This window comes from Dermacentor variabilis, chromosome 9, assembly GCF_050947875.1.
Source record: "Dermacentor variabilis isolate Ectoservices chromosome 9, ASM5094787v1, whole genome shotgun sequence".
In the NCBI taxonomy this organism is placed as follows: domain Eukaryota; kingdom Metazoa; phylum Arthropoda; class Arachnida; order Ixodida; family Ixodidae; genus Dermacentor; species Dermacentor variabilis.
In genome coordinates, this window is record NC_134576.1 from 98,388,823 (window position 1) to 98,414,286 (window position 25,464).

General features: G+C 48.2%; 1 protein-coding gene across 1 annotated transcript; it reads right to left on the reverse strand.

Moving 5' to 3' along the window:
- Positions 1-19,767: 19,767 nt before the first annotated feature.
- LOC142558463 (uncharacterized) lies at positions 19,768-24,136 on the reverse strand. Its single transcript, XM_075670595.1, has 3 exons — positions 23,311-24,136; positions 21,025-22,833; positions 19,768-19,940 (listed from the first exon to the last, which is right to left on the reverse strand). Exons 1-3 carry the CDS (start codon positions 24,134-24,136, stop codon positions 19,768-19,770), a joined length of 2,808 nt encoding a protein of 935 aa, XP_075526710.1.
- Positions 24,137-25,464: the final 1,328 nt, after the last annotated feature.

The following is a 25,464-nucleotide window of genomic DNA, read 5'->3' on the forward strand; positions in this document are numbered from 1 at the left end:
CAGTTGTTGAAGACGGTGGCTTGTTCGATGGTCCAGGACTACATTGGGGTCGCCTTTGTGGTCCGGGCTTTGGATCACGGCTTGTCGGGGGCATCTGGTACATGAACGAAAAGCAACTCCACCAGATGTAACGTGGTGGTGACGTTAGGAACACAGTAGCGATACTGTGAAAGACAAAACTAACTTTTATTGGGCTAACCTGTGCCCACAAAAACAGGCTACACTTATAGCACAACGATAGCGGGGAACACGGTCGGCGATCGTCGAAAATCTGATCAGTGGGTCAAGCGCGTCGGCTTTCATGCAGCAGCCGTCGAATGTTCCAGACTAATCGTTGGGACCCGCGTGCCTTCCACAAAGTTCTACACCATTCGCGTGACGCGATGAAATCAGATACCACAAGGTTCGGCGACAACAGACAGCGGATAGAAGCATCGATAACATTCCAGAAACTTCCTATACATGCAGGCGCGTCCTGCGCTGTGCGATAGCATTTTTTAAGCGGTGAAACATGGTCACCTGGGAAAGATCAGCATGTACACGTGTCAATATCGTGCAAGGAACCGAGGGGACCGGCCGCGCCACTCCTGCTAATGCTATCTTCGGCTGGACGTTTCTGAGCGCTCTGGAGCGCTCTCGCGAGCGGCGTTGTCTTCGGCTGGTTGAAAGAGGGTGCGCGCCCTGCGTTCGGCTGGTTCTTCCCGATTGCTCTCCTCTATCTTGGAGCGCTCTGAGACACTCCGAGCCCTGTCGTCGGAGCAGTCATCGAGATTGAAACGTCATCGCAGCGCCGCGTCGCTGCTGTTGGCGACGGCCCACCGTAACCTTGGCAACCTAGGCCACTACATGCTGGCGTCTCCATGAACGTTCGTCCCGCCGGCACGTCCGCCGGTTTTTCCGGCAGCGCTGGGAGCTTTGGATAGGCGAAACATCGGACGTAATAAGTAGTCACGTGGTTTCGCATCAGCAATTTCCTCCTGCGAGAGCAAGTCGCACGTTCGGCTTGCGCGCTTGTGCCCTACCTTTGAGCTCGGGAAGCGACCGATCTACCCGACTCTGCTTCGGGGCATACAGGCGACCAGTCGAAGATACCATAAGACAGACCTCAAACGGGAGCTTGAAAACGCGACCACGTGAAAAGGGGTTGTGTTTGAGTGTCCGCGTAACAGAAATATGTTTTAACGTATATTCAAATTACAATCCGACGTGGTGATGTCTGTAGATTGTAAGTCGTACTTTACGATTTTTCTGACGCATTCTACTTCGAGAAATTTAGTTAGTTGAGCAATTTCTTTGCGCTGCACGGAGGGCTTGCGTTATTGGGTATGCGTGGTTCGGAATGATTATTCCCGAAACGACAGTCGCCGGACGCCCGACGCCGACGCCGGATTTCCTGCTACACGGGGCCCTTAACGCTACTGGGTTAATACATGTATGATCCAATGAGTAATTATGCCGCTGGTGCCGTTCCGCATCGCCCACGCATCACCAGTGCTGATGACGTGGTTCCCTATGCTAACTGTAAGTCAAACCACTCTTATGGCTCTGCGCCACCTCCGTAGTCCCAGCAGCGTCAAAACAAGCAGCATGTCTCAATAATAACGACAAACGTTGATGTTGTAGAATTTGAAACAGTCTAATTATTTATAAAGGCACTCAGGAACCAATCTTGGTTTTTTTCTCTCATCGTATTGGTTCTATAAGGATTCATTTCATAATAGGTAATGCAATGTTATTCCTTCTCTGTGTGCAGTTATTTTTTCTGTTTTCTTACCATGTCTTTGTGATGGTATATGTTGCAACTATGTTGCGCTTTAGTAATTTGTGGTACACGATGTGCATGCCCGAATGGCCTAACATGTTATGTATCGATGTAACGTATCATGCACCAAGTCACAATAAATCTCACTAATCCCGCCAATAATCCAAGAGCTACATCCGGGCTTGTATAACACTGCGCATTGCCTCTGTACACTTCATTCTTACGGCAGTGCTTCAAGTAACTTTTGAGATACAAGACATATTGGCGCTCCGATTCGTTTCCCTTGTCTGAAATAAAGTTTACTTCTATATATAAGCGATAGTTCATACCCCGCAGGCGCTGCTGGAGCCGAATTATGCATGCGGGTGGGTACCTGTTGTCCATCACAGCCGCAACAATCACTCTGGACGACTTTCCGAGTTTTCCGCAAACACTTGTTTAAATTTTTACTAGCAAGAGCTGCAGAGCAGCAACTTTTGAGCTATCCGCCAATAACATGCGCGTTTTAGTTTAATACTTTTTGAGCACACTTTAAAAAAGTGAGAACGTGGTGAATGAGGTCAAATTTTACAATAATGCGTTTGTAGCACCATAGCCAGTCTTTTATCCTACGCCTGATGCAGCTCCTAAAGCGGAAGGGAAGGATTAAATAAGAGTTTATTTAATCAATCATAGAGGTGATATCTTGCTTGCAAAGCTTGCGGCCTTTTTTATGCAATGGTTGATAACTTCAAGGGTACCAGAGAGCTAGAAGAACGCCAACGTTTTACTAATCCATTAGAAGGGAGACAATAAAGAATTGAAGAATTATAGGCCTATTGGCTAGTTTTCAGCGTTGTATAGCGTATTAACCAAGATAATTATCTAAAGTTTCAGGACGACACTTGACTTCAGTCAGCCAACAAAACAGGCTGACTTTAGAAAGGGATATTCTATAAAAGATCACGTCCATGTCAGCAATCAAGTAATTGACAAATCTGCACAGTCCTATCAAAATATCTATATCACTTTAATAAATTACGAAAATGCATTTAAGTAATAATACCAGCAGTCATAGAGACATTGCGTGATAATGGAGTACAGGACGCATGCGTGAATATATTAGGAAATATATACAAATATTCCAGAGCTACCTTGCTTCTCCACACAAAAAGTCGGAGATTACCTATCAGAAAAGGGACCAGACAAGGAGATACATTCTCTCCAATGTTCTTGACTGCATGTTTAGAAGAAGCATTCAAGTTACTGGGAACAACTAGGAAGGCCTGGAAGGGAGGATGAACGGCCAATATATCTACAACATTCGGTTTGCAAATGACATCGTCCTGTTCAGAAGCACTTGGAATGAATTGTAACAAATACTTGAGGACCTGAACCGAGAAAGCGTAAGAGTAGGGTTGAGTATGAATATGCAGATGACAAAGCTAATGTCTAATAGACTGGCAAGGGAACAAGAATTCAGAATTGCTAGTGGGCCTATGTGCAGGAGTACGTTTATCTAGCTCAATTTCTCACAGGGGACCCTGATCCGGAGAAGGAAATTTACAGAAGTATAAAAATGGGTTTGAGTGGCATGCGGTAAGCGTTGCCAAATCCTAACTGGGAGGATCCCACGCTTATTGAAAGGAAAAGCGCGCAATCATTGCCTTCTACCAGTGCTAATATATGAGACAGAATCTTGGAGGTTAACAGAGACGTTCGAGAACAAGTTAAGGACCGCACAAAGCGCAGTGGAGCGAGAAATGTTAGGCGCATGGCTTAGTTTTCGACCAGCCGGGTTCTTATAGCCAGGACATCAAAAGTATGGGTTAATTTGCATAGAATGTTGGTGCCCGTGATTTCTGTGTGCGTGCTCTCGCATACATTATCATTTTTGCATGAACCCATCTCATAGTATCACTACAAAATTGTGTAAAGTGCCTCAAATCATTATTGTACATAACCATTGTGTGCACTGTATATAGTGAACATCATTTTATGTAATATGAGAATTAGTTTATGTGTAACTATGCGTTTCCTTGAGTCTATGTTGTTATATTTTAGTGAGTGAGGATTCGGACACTTTGAAAACGTGCCGTGTATACAATGCTTCGTACTTTGCATATATTATCGTCCTGGTGGAATTTTGCCGTGACTGTGACTCAGTGTTCGCATCGCCCTTTCTGGAAATAAACTTTTTTCTAAACACAGTCGTAGCATTAAGAGACTAGAAGAGAGCGGTGTGGGATTGCTCAGCGCATTTTCTAATTTAATTTTGCTCTTCCGTGCAACTACGAAATACCGGCGCCAAAATAATTATAAAAGTGCACAAATCGTCGCTGCTTGACCGTAGGTCTTGCAAATGGAAACCATATTGACAAAAAGTCTTGCGTAGGTGGGTTTCTCTCTCCACTGGCTGGAAGTCTGGGAGCCTGCGCTCATCATAGTTGTTCGGGTTGCAACAAGACAATCGCTGCACGGCCCGTCAAAGAAGGCGCTTACGAAAGAATAATTTCGTTCACGAGGACCAAGATCTTTATTGATAGGCCGCTAATGAGGCGAAATCCGCCAATCTTCTTTTTAACGCGAGAGCGATATAAGCGCGGGCGACAGCCTGAGAAATTGTGCTGCATTTCGACCTCCATCATTGTCCGCAACTCGCCCACCTTCTCACTGGACGCGATAACCATACGCTGCGCTCCGGAGACCCTTAGCGTTGTTCTGGCGCTTTTTCGGCGCTTTCTTCTTGACACGCTATTGGCACTTGTTTGGCATTTTCACATTCACTCACGCTACACAATACGTTCAGCAATTTCTGAGAGCTCTAAAGTTGTTTTGACTGATAGTTTCTGCTCCGCGAAAAGACACTTGGCGCTGTCTCGAAGCAAGGACACCTTGTGAAAAGACATTTTCACATTCAATAGCGCTAACCCTCTACACAGTACTTTCTTTGCGTAGTCTGTGACCTCTAAGCGTGGTTCCTTTGTTTCGCGAAAAAAAGAAAGGCACTAGGAATTATCACAAAACAAGCCGTATTCGTGCTGAAACACTTTCACCAGATCCAGCCGCGCCACTGCTCTGCACCGTGCTTTCGACGCCGTAAAGAGAAACTTTTCTGCCGAAATCCCCCTGGGAAACGTCACCCCTTATTCTGCACGTCTCCATTCGTTCGTTCCGAAGCAGCTCGCACCTTCTTCGAGCCTGCTGCTGCTGCTTTCGGCTCTCTCATTTCGGTGGCCCGGCCACAGGGCCGCCGGCAAGTAAATGCGCGCTGACCGGCTCGCACACACGGGGACCTCAAAGAGCGCACGGGCGTGCGTGTGTGTGTGCGTTTAGGGTTTCGCTAATCGCACGGGAAGGCTCGGGGTTTTCTACGGCTGGCGTTTTCCCCCTTGGGGACCAATTCGTTTTCCCCCTTCCTGAAGTCAAGCTCCGGCCGGGCGTCAGCGGTAGCAGGGAGGGGAAGTGCTCGCGACCGGTGTTGGCACGGCAGCAGCGGGCGCCACTGCAAATGGAAAACTGCGTGTGGCTGTCACGCTTTCCGGCTGCCATTGAGTCCCGGCCTTAGTTCTCGATAGGTCCGCAGGGAGTCGCTGCCTGCCTAGCACCTTCGTCCACTCCGCTGGCGCAGTCAACCTCTGGCCACGCTTTCTTTTTCTTTTGTGTTATATCTTTTTTTCTTGCCTCTTTCTTTTTTCTTTCCTGAATTGGACGCAAACGGAAGAATGATAATGATAAAAGAAAGAAACGATCGGCAACTGCGATAACTTTCTCCTCGGCTTGAAGTCCCGTACTCCCTTCCTTTCTTATCGCTGGACTGTGTATCGTGTTCCCTTCGAAGAAAGGAAGGGTATGTCTTGTGATGTGCCGTGTCTAACCCAGCAGGAAAACAGAAATTATGATAACCAGCTGGGGGGCTACGCATGCTGTTGTCGCATATATACGAATCACTTAGCATGTCTGAACGTAAGTACCCCTACATTGCGTGCTTTGACATTTTTTAGGCATTTCCAGGGACACGACGTCTCAAAGCCTCCTACGCTGGGATTAGTTCGAAAGTTTTGAGGGCAACGCTTAGAAACACTGGCTTTAGTGGGGCAGAATATCTCGATTCACGGGTGTTGCTATGGTGACAGTAGCCCCATCTGGCGCTGAAGGATACGAGTTGTCGTGTCGCTCTTGTAAGTGGACTGGCAGGACGTTTACAGCTTTACAACTTGCAGCTAAGCCCCGACTTCATCTTCATTTTGATGGCGAAACTTTTTAAAGCAATAGCTTTCTTTGGCTTTTCCACCGCACTTCGCGGTTTGTCAGTCACCAGCCGTTTACTGACAACCTGGGACACTAGGTGTCTCTAGTTGATTGTTGGGGCTGAATGAAAGTACCAGAAAACGGGGTTATGCAACCTTTGTGCGCTGACCAAGTATGCCCATACCCTGTTCTACGTAACAACAGCAGCAACAACATAAACGACTTCCTGCATAAAACCTGAACATATCTTCTATAACACCGACCTGTTAATGTAATGGTTAATTACATATAACGAATTCTTTGATTTTCTTTCATTTCTTACTATTTTCGTACACAGTATGTCTCAGTGGGCATAGGCCTGTTCTTAGCTAATCTTACAGAATATGCATGTCCCACTACGATTCCCACATGGAACGCCTTAAACGGAATCAAACGCGTAACTGTGTAGGATAAAATAGGCATCGCCAATTAACAAAGCTTCGCTTCACATTGATTCTAAGATATTATTTGGATATGTACGCAGTACCAATAGTAGTGCCGGAAGCAAATCCTACTGAAAAAAAAAGGCATTAGCATTTACGAAAACTATATATATATATATATATATATATATATATATATATATATATATATATATATATATATATATATATATATATATATATATATATATATATATATATATATATATATATATATATATATATATATATATATAATATCATCAGCCTGGTTACGCCCACTGCAGGGCAAAGGCCTCTCCCATACTTCTCCAACTACCCCAGTCATGTACTAATTGTGGTCATGTTGTCCCTGCAAACTTCTTAATCTCATCCACCCACCTAACTTCCTGGCGCCCCCTGCTACGCTTCCCTTCCCTTGGGATCCATTCCGTAACCCTTAATGACCATCGGTTATCTTCCCTCCTCATTACATGGCCGGCCCATGCCCCCCCCCCCCCCCATTTCTTTTTCTTGATTTCAACTAAGATGTCATTTACCGGCGTTTGTTCCCTCCCCCAATCTGCTCTTATCCCTTAAAGTTAAACCCATCATTCTTCGTTCCATAACTCGTTGCGTCGTCCTCAATTTCAGCAGAACCCTTTTCGTAAGCCTCCAGGTTTCTGCCCCATACGTTAGTACTGGTAAGACACAGCTGTTATACACTTTTCTCTTGAGGGATAGTGGCAACGTACTGTTCATGATTTGTGAATGCCTGCAAAACGCCCCCCAGCCCATTCTTATTCTTCTGGTTATTTCAGTCTCATGATCCGGATCCGTGGTCACTACCTGCCCTAAGTAGATGTATTCCCTTACCACTTTCAGTGCCTCGCTACCTATCGTAAACTGCTGCTCTCTTCCGAGACTGTTAAACATTACTTTAGTTTTCTGCAGATTAATTTTCAGACCCACCCTTCTGCTTTGCCTCTACAGGTCAGTGAGCATGCATTGCAATTGGTCTCCTGAGTTACTAAGCAAGGCAATATCATCAGCGAATCTCAAGTTGCTAAGGTATTCTCCATCTGCTTTTATACCCAATTCGTCCCACTCCAGGTCTCTGAATACCTCCTATATATATATATATATATATATATATATATATATATATATATATATATATATATATATATATATATATATATATATATATATATATATATATACACGCATTGCTGCTTACAATGATGTGTTGAGGGACGCTTACAAAGCTGTCCCTTACAAAGACATCGATCCAACGTTGGTTCTGCCAAAATACCGAAATTTGTTTCTGCATGGTATTGTAACGCACGCTGTATAATTGTGAGTATATAGGCAGACTTTAGCAATATCCCACTACCCGTACCTCAATAGACACCCTTAATTGAGCTTATATAAAGTTTCCTTCAGTCATTTCTCAAATTTACTGTTTATGTAAATCAATATTTAAGCCTCCGGTGATGGTTCAGTTGCTGTGCTAGAGGATTCTTTGAATTGTTTGGGCGCGAGCTAGTAGGTACGGGCCATTAATTTTAAACACCGCCGGAAAACACACGGAAAAAAAAACATACTTGCTCTGTGTCGTTTTAAAGGTCTCGGCTGGGGATTATTCAACTCTGAGGCACGAACTTTTTCAACCGGTGTTACGAGCAAAATAACGCGATGCCACCAACGAGATCTAATGAAAAGCTTCTTCCTTTTCCTTTTTTTCTCCTTTTTCCCTGCTGTAGTCGGCACCGTGTAGTTCTGAATCGTGTGAACTACTAGCATGTAGAAGAAAGAACAATGAGGCGTTGACGCCGCTTCATTTTCTTGTTACCGCCATGTTTGCTTCAGAGAAGCGCTATACTCACGTTAGTAGAAAAGAAAGCTTTCTCCCCACACCACCGTGCACCGCTGCTCCCTTTTACATTTATTTTTCTTAAAGAATGACGCGTCCCGTACACTTTCTTCCTCGATGCTGAATTCATGCGCACGAGAATACACTTTCAACTCCGAAGGCTCGCTCACAGTGCCTCGATGCATCACAAGTAAAAACGAGTGACCTGGCTCTCCTCGCTTGAGCCTTAGTCTTCGCCCGGTGTATCGCCTGCCTCGCAATCGCGCCCGTGTTATTTATATTACCCTCCGGCTAGCGGCACTCCTCCGACGTCGACAGCGCACACCTCGTGTCGACGCCTCCCCACCCCCCCCCTCCCTCCTTCGTTCCTTTGCTAACCCAACCCTACGCGCTCGTGCCAACACGCTGTAGCTCGCGCGTTCATTAGGCTCTCGTGGGGGTGAGTGCGATGGGAGTCTAAACCTGGCCTCCGGCAATGTCACGCACAGCGCCAGCAATAGCGTCAAACCCTGCGTGTCTAGGGTAGGGTTCGTGGTCACGGAAAAGTGAATTCCCTTGGGAGAATGCGCACCTGGACGCCGGAGGAGAAGGGGGGGGGGGGGGTGCTGAGGTTTTGGGAGGCGCCCGGGTGAAGGGACAGGTTTGTATGGCGTGAAGGGTATTGGGCGTGGGGAAACTAAGCTAACTCTCCGTGCTTTGATAAGCAGTGTTAAAGCTAAGGGGGTGGACAAAGACTGAAACATCAGGTGCAGAAGCGCCGAGAATCGCTGTCGTGTCGAGTCGCCTGAAATCAGGAGGCTGAGATAAGCTCACTGATCAACGATAAGCGATAGGAGCTCGGAAGGACGGTATCTTAAGTACGGTTGAGGCGACGCACATGTAAGTGTAATGTTGAAGATGGAGGGCGAAGTCGGTTTGAGCACGTAATAGAATGTGACGAAAACTACAGTATCAAGAAAACAACAGTTACGACTAGCTGTGGCAAAAAAGCATGATGATATCAGCCCGGGAAGAAGTGGGTAATTGATACTAAGGGAGATAAAAAGAACCAAAGAAGTAAGTGATTCTCTGGACAAAGGGAAAACTCATCACTGAAGGGATTTCCTATCGAAGTCTGGTGTGTGTTATGGAATAAAAGTTTATCTTTTGAAAAATGCTTAGCGCGATTTTGTTTTTCTGCGTAGTCTCCCATACGAAGATCCCATTGTAAAAAGTTGCCGGTAGGATGAGGTGTATTAATCATAGACGTCCTGGGGAGGCTTGCACAAACATTTAATAACGAAAGTAATAATGGATTTAAGAACGCGTTCTTGTGCGGTCTAGGAGTTGTCTAGAGATCGTTTAAGAATGCGTTCTTAAATTCGTTATTATTTTTGTTATTAAATGTTCGTGCAAGCCGCCTCTGTAGCGCACGAGGGTTGCAATGTGGGCTTGTTGGTAACGCATCTCGAATAGGTTTACGGTAGCGCGATTAATATATAGGGCAAATGAAGACACACAGGGACGCACACAGCGCTCCATGGTTTGGGACGCGGTTTTGTTGGAACAAGCAAACCTCACAATGGCGCGAACAGTCCACAACGCTGTTCAACGGATCGCGTATTCGACCACATGCATAGCTTTTCTACGGGCACATTCTTGCACGCCGTCGACGTAGCTCCGAACGCAAAGACGATGAGGTATGGTGCAGTTATGCGATAGGTGGTTAGTCTGACCGCTCACTTGCGTACGCTCCTTCGTTCTTCCGTCCTTCCTTTTCTTCTTGATTTTTTTTCTCTCCTACTTCAGTGAGAATTTCCCTTAAGATGCTTTCTGCACGGCTCATATCTCGGCGCATTTTCCTTAGTAGGCAAGCGCCATAGGGGCAGAGCATCATCAACATTATCAATATGACGATGTAACAAACATAAGGTGACGAACATATGGTCACGTGACAGCGCGGCGCTGTCCGCTGCCGTGCTGTGATGGTACAGACGCCACACGTGCGGCCCGCATATAGAGAGAGAAGGTCTTTAGAGGTGTTGTTTGCTAGGCACGCAGCGGCGAAAGAAAGAAAAAGAAAGCCATGTGGATGCACTCTCACACTACGTTCTTTCAGCTCCGAAGCGAAAGCCGGACTGTGTTCTCCCTTCCCCCGCTGGTGTGACAGTAGTGTTGCTGCGGAGCACTGAGAGAGAGAGAGAGAGAGATAAGGGCAAAGGAAATACAGGAAGGTTAACCCCAAGGTATCTCCGTTTGGCTACCCTGTACCGGGGAAGGGAGAAAGAGGTGCGAGAAATTAGACAATAAAAGAGGCAAACAAGAAACACACGCATAGGCAGGCAGGCAGGCAGGCAGGCAGGCAGGCAGGCAGGCACGCAGGCAGGCACGCACACACACACACACACACACACACACACACACACACACACACACACACACACACACACACACACACACACACACACACACACACACACACACACACACACACACACACACACACACACACACACACACACACACACACACACACACACACACACACACACACACACACACACACACACACACACACACACACACACACTGCAGCTATATGCATACCACTCCGTGGAGCATACACAGTGGTCCCAGTGGAACGGACCGTGCTCTTCAAGGCATAAAGTTATTGTACGAAATTCTGTGCTTCAAGCTACGAATGCTTAGGTGTTTCTTTCTGCCTCATCTCGTTCACCCGTGAGGCGTGGTGCCTGCAAGGTCGCTGACAGCGTTTCTCAAAGCTACACGCGCTACATCCGCCGCTATATCCAAACTCGTGTCCGTGGTGTGGAGGTATGCCCACACTCTACCACATTTCGGAAGGGGAGGGGCGGGTAGGGCGGTGTATGAGAGGAAATGCAAAAGGCTACGTTAATAGCTTACTCAGGTAAACCATTAATCTGCAGTTCGAAGCAATGGGAAGTACAGCTCGGCCCCAGCAATGCAGATGGTGCTTCCGAACCAACTCCATTGGGCAGCCGATGCCAGTGGAGCTCACGAGTGTTAAACGTAGGATCTCCAAGACCATCTTATGCCGTCTATAAAGGTTTTAATAGTCATCATCATCATTATCATCATCATCGTCATAACCATCATCATCATCGTCGTCGTCGTCGTCGTCATTATCATCGTCGTCACCTTCCAGGGAAAATGCGAATTTGTCCTTGCCGGGGCACTCTATACTAAGGGCGAGTTCCAAGCCCTCGATTGCGCTAACGGATGTATGTTATGCTGAGTCACCGTTGACAGACTGCTGCGTACATCGTCTACTCCACATCCCAACGTCACGCCACGAAACTTTCGGACACACGCCCGCGTTCGACGTAGTTGTGCTATTACGGATAGGTTGTTGTGAACCACACTGTTGACATGCTGCTGTGGTTCTTGGCTATGCACCCGTGGTATCCCGGTAACTATGGCATTGCGCTGCAGACCTTAGCGGGTCTGATTCCGGCCGCGGCAGCCGCATTTCGATGGAGGCAAAATGCGAACGCGCTCTTGCACACACATTTATAGGTGCGCGTTAAAGAGCCCCGTGTGGTCGAAATTATACCGTAGTCCCCCCACTACACGGCCTGCGTCCTAATTGGCAAGAATAGCAGCTTGGGCTTGCTGGTTTTCCATCCTGGTGTTAACAGCGCAAAACGTAGATGGGACACGTGACGGGAAGACGTCACCACAAGCGACACCACAGCGCTTTTGGTGTCGTCTTTTCGTCTCATGTCCCGTCTACGTTTTGCGCCGTTGACACCAGGCTCGTAATTGGATCGTAGCTTTGGCAGCGTAAGGCGGCATCACTTGTTAATAATTTTATGGGGCTGCCTTCATCTTTCCGCTCCTAGGAATTCTGCTTTTGGATACAAGACCTTCTTTCAAAGACGTAGGTGCGGCAGTCCATCTATGTTATATACTCTAGATACACTGTGCTCCATATCTCAGTGTTCGTTTGTTTTTTAATCTTTTTCTACATATGTCCGGCTTCTTTCTTTATAAGACGCAGGCACACCGACGAGGCCTTACGAGAATATAAGGGGAGAAATACACGCTAGGAGCTCCAGGCATGAACCGCAGAAAGCGGGGGCTTCGAGAGCGGGAACACATTCATGGTCGGTTGACTTTTGAGCTGCTTCCTGGCGTGGAAACAGGCGAAGGATAGAGCGACGACACAAGAGGAACGAGAAAGCAAAAAAAGAGAAAAGAAAGACACACACAACCGAGGCAAAAGCAAATAAGACATTCGAAAGCCGTTTTACTTTTCATAACCCGACTCCTAGCGGTGAGGAATTTCCTAAAGGAAAGCTCGTCTCAAGCAACGGTCCCCTACCCACACACGCACATACTAAACATAGACGTGTCAACCAAAACAACAAGAAGAAAAAATATAAAATTCGTGGAGCCTAGGCTTTCGGAGGGGGGGGAGGGGCGAGCGAAAAGTTATATTTGGATGGAGAAACTCAAAAAAAAAAAAAGAACGACGAAGCTACTGCCACCTGCAGCTATAGTATTCGTTTATTTTATGCCTCCCGCGCTTCTCTTACTTCTGTGTTGTAAAAGAGAAGTGGCCGCGCGCTATATTGGAATGGGCGTTGAAACGGAACAGTATGGGCTGAGAGCGGGAGAAGAGTTAGAAAGAGGAAAGGAGGTGGTGCAGAGAACGAAAGAAGGAATGGCAGGTCGAAAGACAGAAATTTATGGGACGCGTTCGTTGGTCACGGCGTGGGTTGTCTCTCCTCGCAGGTGCGTTTTGGTGCGGTTTGGGGCCGGTGCTGCTTCTCCGCAAAGTAAAACTAAAGAAAAATCTGATCTAAACAAGTGCGATACTTGGAACGCTGTTTCCTGAGTATACTGCAGATGATGAATTTGTAAACGGAGATGCAGCTCCATCTGCACCTATGTTTGTCGATTGCGTAAATCCTTAACGTATAACGCTGTGGAATTTCGCAATAATCGCGTTTCACGATAAAGACAGCGTCTCTCTTTGGATAAGCCGGTGTCTTCCTCTACTTTAACGTTTTTAAGCAAACGGTCTTTATTTTTCCGTTCTAATGAAGAATCTATTTTTATATTCACAGGGCTATAGCCTAATTACATCATTTAATCAGTATTTCATCTAACGGCGTCGTCCTTATTAAAGGAGTACTGACACAAAAAAATCCATGTGGTTTTTTTCTGCTTTAATAAGTAGTTAATGACCCAGTAATCACGGCACGAAACCTCAATTACTTCAGAGCGCGGCAGGTAATTATTTCCAGTCTTTTTTGTAGCGACCAGTCGAAGTTTCGGTTCCAGAGAGCAACGAGACGGGAGAAACGGGAATGTAAACAAAGTGTTCACGTGTTAGCAAAAAGCCATAACGTATACTCTGACGCGCAGCCAGCGTGCGCGACCAACTTGCTGAATATTGTCGTGCGACTGCCGCATCGGTCGGACGACCGCAGCCAACGACCGCGCCGGTAGCGTGAACGTCATGGACACGTGGTAGACCCGGCAGGGCGGGGCCGGCGAGCGGGCGCCTCGCCGCTCTGATCATGTCTGTTTTTTTTTCCCCTCTCCCTGGTCGAAACGCGGGCCTCTTTTGCCGCTGACGGTGGCACATAAATCGGCTGCAATTTGTTTCTGACACGAAATAACTTCTAGAATAAAGTGACCCCGAAAGAGCTCAAGTTATAACACGTTGCGCGAAATAGTAAATCGTTGGCGTGATTTCTACTCGGACGCGGTAAGCGCAGACGCGCCAGCAATCGTCTGTATACGAAGCGGCTCGCCTGACTGGCGTGTTTACTCATCGCTACTAACGGCAACGGGAAAACTAACCGTATTTTCAACTAAGAGAAACATAAATGTTCAGGCATTGATTGTGCTGACGAATTTAGGCCCTTTATTACGAGTGCGGACGCATCGCAAGGACCCTCGGCCCCGGATAGACGGCCGGCGAGCTAGGCCTACATCGTCTCCCAGCGATCGCAAGCTCCCTTGACATGCTCGTTCGCTTCTGTCGGCGCCAATGAAATCAAATGTGCTGCAATTTAAGCGTTACATAACTGTGTACACGTTGTGCCGACTAACACAGGCGCTTCGTTAAGCTGCAAGCGATCGTGCCACAAGCGCAACCGGTGTTGGATTCGATGGCCCAGCGAGCTATGCCTGCCGGCTCCTGGCCATCGGCGGCTGTCAACGGATCCGATACTGCTAACGCGGCCTTACGGAAACACGTCTACAGTGATCGTATAGACGTGTTTTTATTGTCATCGTTTGTTTCAAACAAGATAGCTGCGCAAATACGGTTGCTCTCACTTTCTGTTCGAGTTACGCAGCATTCCGAACTTCCACGCAGGCGCGCCGGTTCTGGGCGGAGCTACCCGCCTCTCGCTCATTCGTGCCATGTGTCCCGAATCGCCACATGCGGCAAGTCGCACACGACGCGCCGTACGACAGATCGTACGGAAAATTGCACCATGTGTCTCGCGCTTAAGACGTGGCCAATCATTTAGTGACTCAGATATTGCGGCCGGCGATGGCGAGGACGAACCTCTACAAAACCCTCGCATCGGCCACGGTCAATGGTAAAACACAACAAATCGGCGTTGAACGTTGTGGCAGCGCAGTCAAGCTGATAGTGTGGGAAACATCCCGATGGACATGACAAAAACTGCAGTTGCAGCGACACGGAGAGCGTCCCACTAGAAGTACAACAGCTAGAACAAGCAACAACAGAGGAGAAGAGCACATGTAAGCCGCATGGCAGCCAACGAAAATTCGTGACGTAGCCACATGACGTAGCGTTTTCTTGGCTATTTACAATCCCGTTTGATGTCAATGTCGCGAGGTGCTCTGTTTTGCGGTTGGCTGCGCGCACGTACTTCAGTATTGATTTTAAATATGTTCTAAGCAATATTCGCCGGATATATTTTATAGACGACGTGTATGTGACCAACTAAATCGATCTCACCAGTTATCTCGACTTCAAATTTTTGTGTGAGTACTCCTTTAAGGCGAAAGCCTTATATGTCTCCTTAGCCAGTCGACCTTGAGCAGAAATGCGTAGGTGACACGTAAGCTGCAAAAAGGCTACGAACCATCGGCCTTTGGTGGGAGTCGAGCCTACTACCTTTCGTGCTAATTAAGGCTACAAACCCTCGACCTTTGGTATTAAGGTTACGTTAACTAAGGCTAGTTTAACTAAGGCAAAGCTCGAACTCGGGACGTTTGGTCGGTGTCGAACTCTCGGCGTTTCATGTTAAAGCTACGAACCCTCGACCTTTGGTATTAATTAAGGCTACGTTAACTATGGCTACGTTGTTTAAGGCAAAAGTCGAACTCGCAACCTTTGGTCGGTGTCTAATCTTCGGCCTTTGGTGGGAGTCGAACACACGACATTTGGCGTTATGGAAGACGAAGTTAATTAAGATGTGCTTAATTAAGGCACTCGAACCCACGACCTTGGGTGGAGTCGAAAGCTCATACATGTTTGGAATTAAGAGGGATGACTAAGCTAAATACACTAAGCGAATTAAGAGGATGTGTACGTTAAGGATTAAGAGTATGTGTACTAATTAAGAGGATGTGTAATTAATAGGGATGTGTACGTCATGTGTCCGTCTTTAATGCATCGGCTATTGGGCTTTCGCCTTCAAGTCGCATTAGGGATAACGTAAGAGACTCTGTGAATTCTTCGCTGCTCGAAGAAGCCGAAATTAACCCATCGTGAGAAGTAGGCCAACGTGCAGCTGCCGCAAGGCTCCAGATGATGATGTTTATTGATGAGGATGTTTACTGGCATCCCTTTTGAAACGGGACGAGGAAAAACAGTCACCCACCTTTATCCAGGTTCTAGATTTGTCCCCATGTAGTCTTTTGCCTATCTTATCTCCATCTAAACTTTTTGTATTTGAAACCTCTATCGCTATATTGTGCCATTGCCTAAGCTTGCGATGACTCCTGTCCTATCAATGTTTTCCCTGCTTGTTTTCCACCAATGCTCTAATCGTCTCTAACTTATCCCTATTGCTGACCAGCTAATCCTTCCATCAACCTTGAAACCCAATGTTTCTTGGAGGTGAAACGCTCCCTGCGGGTCCCACTTGGCGAATATCTTGCCATTCCCCTACGGCATGACGAGTAGCTTCTTGGTTTCTTTTCCATTTCTTTTCTTTCTTTCTCTTTCTTTCTTTTTGGTGTGTGTTGCACACACATGCCTCATCCTTTAGCGCAACATTGTTTCAGTATGTTTCTGCCCTGAAATAGCCAGCTCGGGTCTTAAATAGCAAGGCGCGCTCCCCTTGGCGGCATGATGCAGATTTTCCCTCCTGATTTATCTCTTGCCATTCTTGTGTGTAAATCTGCATGGCCTTTTTTGTTTCCATCCTTTTCATCCTATTTACCGTCTCTGTTTTACTTACTTTCTTTTCTTTCTTTTTTTGCTCCTGGTTCACTATTCATGCGTTCCCTATGCTTGGTTTTGTGCTTGGTTCTTGACCTCTTCCTCCATTCCGTGTCGCATCGGACCCATCGCGCAAAGGACAGCGTCACTAATGGCACGGAATTTCATTTTTGTTTAGTAACGCAGACAACGCTCAAAAAAATAAAGGGGAGTGGGGGGGGGGGGGCGTGCGCACAGTGCTATCCGCGTTTATTTGTTTCTGTTTTTTGTTGCTTGTTAAGCAGTTAGAATTTCATAAAATAACTTTATGAATTTTAGTCTTCATGTACTATGCTATCCGAGAAAACTAAGTGCGGGCTTACGACCCGGAGGCGTTTAAAAGAGACATTGAACAAGATTTGTTAAGGAGAACTTTAGAGCACGCTCAATCAAAGCTAACTGAATTTGTACATAACTTCAATTTGCAGCTCCTTTTGTGTCAGCCAACTCAATCCTACACTTGCCAATTTTCTAAGCTCACCACTCTTAGTATTCCTGTTGCCATTCTCGACGAGGCTTCCCTTAGCTTTACACCTACTCTGCGCGTGTCACATAACTCCAGTTATCTGTCTTACAGATTACGTGGCCTGTCTCCTCATCTCAAGCGGTTTCCTCTGCAATCACCCCACCCCCCTGTACCACAACTTCCCCCCCTCCCACCCCCACTGTCTCCCTATCTTCTAACCTTACGGTTAACATTTTCCTTTCAATTCGCGTTGCACCGTCCTTAACTTCTCCTCAAGCTTCTTAAGATACATTGAAAGTATGTTGGACAAAAAGAAGCCGCCGATACAGGCTTTCGTGCGATATTCAAATAGCCCGCACAAGGTGTTGAGTTATACCCAGTAAGTTGTCCTTTACACCGCAAGCAATTCATAAAATAGCGACTTATTTCCCTTTAAAGAAATAGAGAGCGTGACCTAATTGAAACTATATATTTTCATTCTTATCTCCCCTTCAGGTGCTATGTGCGCAACTGTGCGCGCAAATGTATCGCATCAAAACCGAAAGCACTCATTCAAATTAAAATATTAAGATGTGTCGCGAACATCTCGAAGCAATTCGGATCAGACTTGCGCTACAAGTTTGAATAACCAGTGTAAAGTGTTTCAGTAAAACGAGTTGGAAGTTATAGACGGCTGGATGTTCGTCTTCGCGGTGTCAGTTTGCCTTCATGTAGCGGGTTCACGTCTTTCGTTCTTTTCACCATGTTTTAGTATTTATGTAGGCTTATATTTCGAGTGCCCGGATAAGTGCCAGACGGGAAGCAGTTGAGATTCCCGTATCTGAAGTCACTGTAGATAGTCCTCACATGGAGTCCACATTCTGCAAGTTCAAGAAAGCTCAGTGAACAAGTGAAAAAACTGGCTGTGGCTTAGCTAAGGTTAAGCCCAGGATGCGAAGCATACTAGCCTTTATTTTAACGCGGCAGCGTTAAGGAGCTCGTGTCGCAGAAAAGCCGGTGTCGTCGGCGTCGGCTCAGGCGTGCGGCGCTTGCTCAGGCGCACATTTCGTTGTCGCGCCGAACGCTGCGTTGCTCGACGCTCACCGCGTCCGATGCGGGGCGCGTAGTCGCTGCGCCGTAGCAAAGCCACCTAGAAACAGTTCGACTTTACGTTGCATCCTCTCAGCAGGGGTTGAAACGCATGCTGTTCTGGGTGTTGCACGGGTAGTTTCAACGATTGTATGCACTGTTCGCTTCATTTTGCTGAGCGTTTGTAGCCTCTGCCTTACGGGGGTATGAGCCATTGCATATTGTGCTTGCATACGTAGCTATGAGCCACTGTTTACGGGGGTATGAGCCGCTGAGAAGGGTACGTGTCTTTTTTTTTTGTACCACTCGACTAGATGCAGCGTTTCTGTACGTTGTATGCGTGGTGTAAATGAATGACCGCGCCTTTGGGCTAACTCTAATTGCTGTCGCTCTTGGACGACTCCGCTAAATTTGCTGCGCGTTTACTAAGGTCGACGGCATCGGCCGTGCACGCAGGAGCCTCGAAGGAAGGAACTTTACTCGTTGGGATACGTTTCAAGACTGGTTTATTTACAAAAGATATTGAAGAAAGGAGAAGGGAAAGGGAGAAGAAACACAAAGTCCACGTTCTCTCGAGTGGGTATAAGGCTTGTACGGGTCGTCGCAGTTCGCTTTGGTTCGGGAGAAGGATCTTGCAAGCACGTACTCGGCCATCTCTTCCTGGAAAAGTCTCCAAAACACGACACATTTTCCACATCTGGCGTGGAGCCCGATCATCCCCGAGGAGAACTATGTCTCCCTCACCGATGCCTCTTCCTCTGCCTGGCTTTGTAACATGCGCTGAGCGAAGCTGCAGTAGGTATTCGCGTCTCCACCGTTTCCAGAATGAGTCAACAAGCCCGGCGCGTCTCCTCCATAGGCGTGTTAGTGTCTGTGCTGACGATTTGACTTCGGTGGTCTCTCGGAAGGGAGGCAAGCTCGTTAGCCTGCGACCGACTAAGAAATGTGCTGGAGTCAAGGGCATAAGCTCCCCCGCGTCCGAAGAGACGAAAGTCAACGGACGAGAATTTACGGCCGCCTCGACTTGGGTTAGAACCGTGGAGAGGCTGTCATGGTCAAGGCAGCTCCTTCCGAGCACTCTGCGAAGGGTGGCCTTCACGGTTCTCACCATTCTCTCCCAAAAGCCACCCCACCACGCCGCTCTCTCAACAATAAATTTCCAGCTGATATTTTGTGCGCTAAAAAAAGACTGGACCTCGCTTCCCTTTATGGCGTGGAACATCTGGTTCAGATCTTTAGATGTCCGTTTAAATGTCAATGCGTTGTCGGACAGAACCGTCTTGCAGATTCCCCTCCTTGACACAAATCTCTTAAACGCCATCAGAAATGACTTCGCCGAGAGGTCTCTAACAAGCTCGAGGTGAACGGCTCGTCTTGTCGCACAAGTAAACAAAGCAATATAAGCTTTGTGTTCGGACCCGCTGTCATTGTAGAATATGGGCCCCGCAAAGTCGACACCCGTCGTCTCAAATGGCTCAGCCTGGGTCACTCTGTAGGGGGGAAGCGGGGCAGTGGGCTCTTGTGCAGCTCGGCAACTCTGCCTCTGGCACGGAAGACAGCATCGAATGACCGATTTGATGGCTTGTCTTCCTCGAATAATCCAGTAGCGTTCTCGAAGTTGGGATAACGTGTCCCGTACTCCGGCGTGCAGTAGGCGTCTATGCTCCGAAGAAATGAGCAAGCGTGTGAACGGATGAGACGGTGATAATATTACAGGATGCCTAGCGCTTTCTTCTTCTGTGCTGTACTGAAGCCGCCCGCCAACTCTCATTATACCGTCAGCGTCCAAGAATGGGTTCAACGCTATCACTGACGATGCCCGGTCGAGCGGTCTGGCGGCACGCAGCGCGCAAACATCGTTCCCGAACATGTCTAATTGACAGGTTCTTTGCCAAAGCTTTTCCGCGTCGGCTACCTCTTCAGCCGTCACCTCGCCCGTAAGTTTCCGCCGGCCTCGGCAGTTTAGAATGAAACGCCTGGCCCACGCTGTTATACGGAGCACTCTCGTTAGTGAGCTATGGTCTTCCAGGTTCATTAGTAGTTCCGGTGCGCTCTCTGTGATAGTGTGAAGAATATGGACCGCTCGCTCTTCTGCCATGCAAAGCTCGCCCTCCCGGATATCTGACACCGCAGTGACTCGTTCTTCCCTTTTAAGCCACCCTGGGCCTGTCCACCAGTCCTTGCGTCCGACCAGCTCCGCAGGCAAGATCCCACGGGTAAGCAAGTCCGCCGGGTTCTCCTTGCCGGGACAATGTTGCCACACAGTTGGGTCTGTTAGCGTTTGAATTTCCTGCACTCGATTGCAAACGAAGGGTTTCCACCTTTGCGCAGAACTCCTTATCCAACTGAGTGCGACAGTTGAGTCTGTCCAACAGTGCACGGAAATGCCGTCTACGTTCAGTTGCTCTGTCAGGTAGCTTGCGAGCCGTGCACCAATCAGCGCTCCCATCAGCTCTAGCCGCGGCAGTGACAGTCGCTTCAGTGGAGCGACTCTGGCCCTTGCCATTAATAGTGCTATGGTGATTTCACCCTCTTCATTTTGCGCCTTGATGTAGGCCACTGCACCGTATGCTTTCGGGCTAGCGTCACAAAATAAGTGCAGCTCAGATTTCGTTCGGGCATGTCTTAGGTTACGAGCCAATATTCTTGGGACTGATATCTGCCGAAGTTGAGGAAGCTGTTGGCACCATTTATCCCATGTCTCCTGTAAATCTGAGGGAACCCTTTCGTCCCACGCCGTACCTCGCTCCCAGAGGCTCTGGAACATGATCTTTGCCGTGATGGTAATGGCCGAGAGAAAGCCAAATGGGTCAAAAATGCGCGCCGAGGCCTGCAATACGAATCGCTTCGTGTCTTGCCGACTTGCCAAAAATCCAATCAGGGCGGTCATCTCAAAAACGAATTCGTCTGTGTCAGGCCTCCACTCTACACCGAGAATCTTTGTGGGGCCTAGCTCCGGTAGAGTTTTTTGGGCGCTTTCAGTCTCGGCAAACGATGCAATCAGTTCTGGGTAGTTTGATCGCCATTTCCTGAGGTTCATACCTGCAGCCTTGAGTATGGACTGCGATTCCCTGATTATGCGCTCTGCCTCTTCTACACTGTCGGCACCAGTAACCAAGTCGTCTACATACAGGTTGTCACTCAGGATCTTGGCGATGCGAGGAAATTTCTCCTGTACCGTTTTGAGATGATGACTTAAGGTAGCTGCGAGGAGGAACGGGCTACATGTAACGCCGAATGGCACCCTTGTCATGCGATACTCTTTGATTGGAGGAAGCGCGTCGCCCTGCCCTGGTGTACTTTGATACCACAGAAAGCGGACAGCGTCGCGCGCACTCTCTGCAAGCTCGATTTGAAGGAAAGCCTTTTCTATATCGGACATTATGGCCACATTATGCACTCGGAATCGAATCAGGATGTCCGCTAGGTTTGGATTTAGATTAGGTCCTGCGAAGAGGACGTCGTTCAGTGACAGCTTTCCCGCCGCTTTGGAGGAGGCATCGAATACGACTCTCAACTTAGTTGTTTCGCTACCAGGCCGGACAACACCTCGGTGCGGCATGTAGTAAATGGGCCCCAGCGGGGACTCACCCAGTTCGTTCGCTTCCTCGGCGTGTCCAGCTTGCAGGTAGTTCCTGATTGCCTGATCGTAGTCTAGAACGGTTTCTTCATGTCGGAGCAGCTTCGCCGTTAATGAGTGAAGTCTGTGCGATGCTATGCTCTTGTTGTCTGTTAAGTCTGACGCGTTTTCTTTCCATGGGAGAGCTACTTGGTATCTACCGTTCTTCTGGGTGATGGTTTCTTCAAAGGCCCGAAGAACGCTGTCTTCTTTGGCGGTCAGCTGTGTATCGTTGACGATCCCAAGGTGCTCCAGCTCCCAGAATGACCTCAGTTGACGAGAGATTTCGTCGGGTGCTGTGGTCACACCTACCCGCATCACTCCGGTGCTCGATAGAAAGGTTGCGACGGACGATGTAGACTCTGTGCCCTGCAATGTCCATCCAAACGCAGTCTCCATGGCCACGAGCTTCTCACCAAGACGCTTGACATTTCCTGTTGCTATATCCCAGTAGTGATCGGCCCCGATAGGCAGCTCAACTCCAACACCAGGATGGTAGCCGTCAGGCAAGGTGTCAGCAAGCTGGAGGTCTTGTTCACGAGCGATGCTAGCCGTGGAGTCGTCAGGTGGTGGGAGGAGGTCTCCGCAGATCTCGGGCACCTCTAATGCTTCGATCCGAACTCTGGTGTTGTTGCGCCAGTTTCGCAGCCAGCATTCCACGCGATGACACCTTCTTTCTTCAGACGGTCTCTCGCTTCCGAAGGCGTAGATAGCTAGCTTCTCCCCTCCTATGACGCGAAGATTGAGGCGCCGGGAAACATCCTGTCGTACAAACGTTCTCTGGCTGCCACCGTCAAGCAGCATTCTCACCAGAGCGCTGTTGTGCTGGCCCTCCGCATACGCTCGTGCAGTCTGCAGAAGCACACGGGTCTTTCCCAGTGCTGGTCCCACCTGAAGCGATGATTGTACTGCTGTCTCTGCTGGTGCAGCATCTCCGATTGAAGGAGGGTGTGTCGGTCTTTGATTGAGCTCGCAGACGCCAGTTGCGTGTCGTCCAGAGCATTTGGCACACTTCAGCCACCTTGCAGTTCTACATTCAGCGGCACGGTGCTTCTTTTTCGCACACTTGTAACAGCGCCTCTCTCTTGACATCACCTCCTTTTTCTTGGCCATGGGCACGGGGGCGACACAGTTCGCTGGTTGATGTCCCTCTGCACCACAAAATGCGCATTGCGTTTCGCCGTCGGTTACGGTGAGAACAGATGCCGATGGGTTTTGCAGACGAACATCCCCTTTGATTGGCGCTTTCTGTCTGATAGCGGCGTCCTGGTACCCACGGCGTAGTGCACTCTGTGCTCTCTCTCTGCTCTCAACCTCCTCTCTCATAAAATCGAGGAAACTGAGAAGCTCGTGTTGTGGCGTTTCAGGTGAGGCAGCCTTCCGTCGGAAGTATGCCAAGCAAAGCTCACTTGGGATACTTTTACGAAGGACGGTGAGAAGCAACGTGCCGTAGGTGCTCGACGACACTCCCAGTGCCTCTAGACTTCGGACTGCCGAGCGGATTTCGTCGTAGAGGCTCCTCAGCCTTTCGATGTCCCGCAGATCGTGGACTGGGCGGACGTCAAGCAAGCGCGACATGTGGTCCTCAATTATGGCGTCCTCCTTCCCAAATCTCTCAATGAGGGTCTTCACTGCGATGTCGTAATTTCTATCGCTGATCGGCAACCCCTCTATGGCAGCGGCGGCTTTTCCGGTTAGATAACTGGTTAAGTATTGGAACTTCGCTATTGCAGGCAGGGTGCTGTTCTTGTGAATAGTTGATTCAAATTGGTTCCAAAATTTCTGCCACGAGCGCAGGTCCCCGCTGAATTTTCCGATTTCTAACTTCGGTAACTTGGTTGTTGCTGATACTGGCTGGAATGTCGCAGGTGGAACGGAACCGATGTGGTATGCTTCCTGCTCTGATGCGTTGCCTGTGACTGACGGAGTTGTCGACCGGCTCTCGTTGGCTGTCTGACTCCTGAGAGCTCTCTTGATCTTTGTTTTGATGGAGCAGATCTTCTCCGTGTATGCAGCGCAGGCTTCTAATTCTGCATCTAATTCTTGAAGATCTATCTTCTTTTCGATGCTCTCGTTAACAGATTTCAACTCATCCGCTTGTTCGAGGATAAGGTCGAGGTGTTCCTCAAGCTCACCGACTTGGATGGTTGGCGATTGCAGTAGGTCGCTGGCAGCTGCGATGATTTTTTCGATTGCTTGTCGCAGGGCAGCTTGCTTCTTCTGTAGTCGTTCCATGGCGCTTTCGATGTCAGCAGGCGAAGTATTCCCGGGTTTCGGCACCAAAAAATGTAAATGAATGCTCGCGCCTTTGGGCTAACTCTAATTGCTGTCGCTCTTGGACGACTCCGCTAAATTTGCTGCGCGTTTACTAAGGTCGACGGCGTCGGCCGTGCACGCAGGAGCCTCGAAGGAAGGAACTTTACTCGTTGGGATACGTTTCAAGACTGGTTTATTTACAAAAGATATTGAAGAAAGGAGAAGGGAAAGGGAGAAGAAACACAAAGTCCACGTTCTCTTTTGGCCGCACCGAGGCCTTCGTCCTTGTCGGGGGCGCCCGCGCCTCGCACTGAGTGGGCGGTTCGCCGAAAAGGCGGTGGAACGGATCAGGTTGTTGGTAGATGCGCCGGCCGGCACGTGCTGCAGTGGGGCGCCTCTCGTCCGTTCGCCGGCTCCCTCTTTCCCTTGTGTCGTCGGTCCCCCAACCACGGGTGCAACAATGTATGGTGCTCGTTTGCGACTTTCAACACGTGGTTCTAATGAATGTAAGCACAATACGCTTCCCTTTGCTCAGTGGTTTCAGTCTCTGCATTATGATGGGGATGAGCCGTTGCATTTTTTTGCTTGCTTAGGGGGTACGAGTCATTGCTGATGATGATAGTATTTGTACCATTGGGCCCGACAACGTGTTTCTTTTTTTTTCAAGTCTATCGTGGATATGAGCAGCTTAAGGCTTTCGCCTTTAAATTCCTAACTTGTTCCGCAGTTAGGTTTTTACGAATTAGAAGATACAAGAAATGTGACCAAACAAAATGTTCAATGAACAGGATTTTTTTTGGGCGCACGAAGGGTCTGTAGACGTACACGCCGTCACTGCAATACTTATAATTAACTACATATACAGAAGCATACGTAAGGGGGCTTTGAAATATTTAAGGAACAACAGGAAGAGAAAGAATGTAAGAGAGAAAAGGAAAAACAAACCAAACCAAACGTTGCCTGTTGTGTCGACTTTCCAAAGGCGAATGCACAATACTGAAATTTTTGCTCGAATCATTAGATACGTACTAAAGTTACGGAGAACCATCCGGTTGTAGTAAACAGCAAAATAAACAAGGAGAAAGAGAGAGAAGGCGGTGATATTTCCCGCGGAGATCGCGCAATTTCGCTATAGTGCCACAGCTTGGCAAGACAACAGCTTCTACGAATTTGGGAAAGGACCTCTGACGGAACGAACTCGGCGTTGAGGCCACAACGTGGCGCTCGTTGCTTTAGCGTTTTTTTTTTTCCGGCAGACGTCTGATGTTGAATAGCGTTATGGCTAGGGAGGAAGTATCCATGTCGAA

Bases quoted from the DNA above. Each gene is read 5' to 3' on its own strand.
- LOC142558463 (XM_075670595.1), bottom strand. From the start codon at position 24,136: ATGGAACGACTACAGAAGAAGCAAGCTGCCCTGCGACAAGCAATCGAA. The intron at 22,834-23,310 runs GTGAGCTTTGCT...CTTCAATCGGAG, and splicing joins CCTTCGTAAAAGTATCCCAA to ATGCTGCACCAGCAGAGACA. The intron at 19,941-21,024 runs GTACGGCGTGGG...TTCGGAGCATAG, and splicing joins CCAGAGCCTCTGGGAGCGAG to ACGCCTACTGCACGCCGGAG.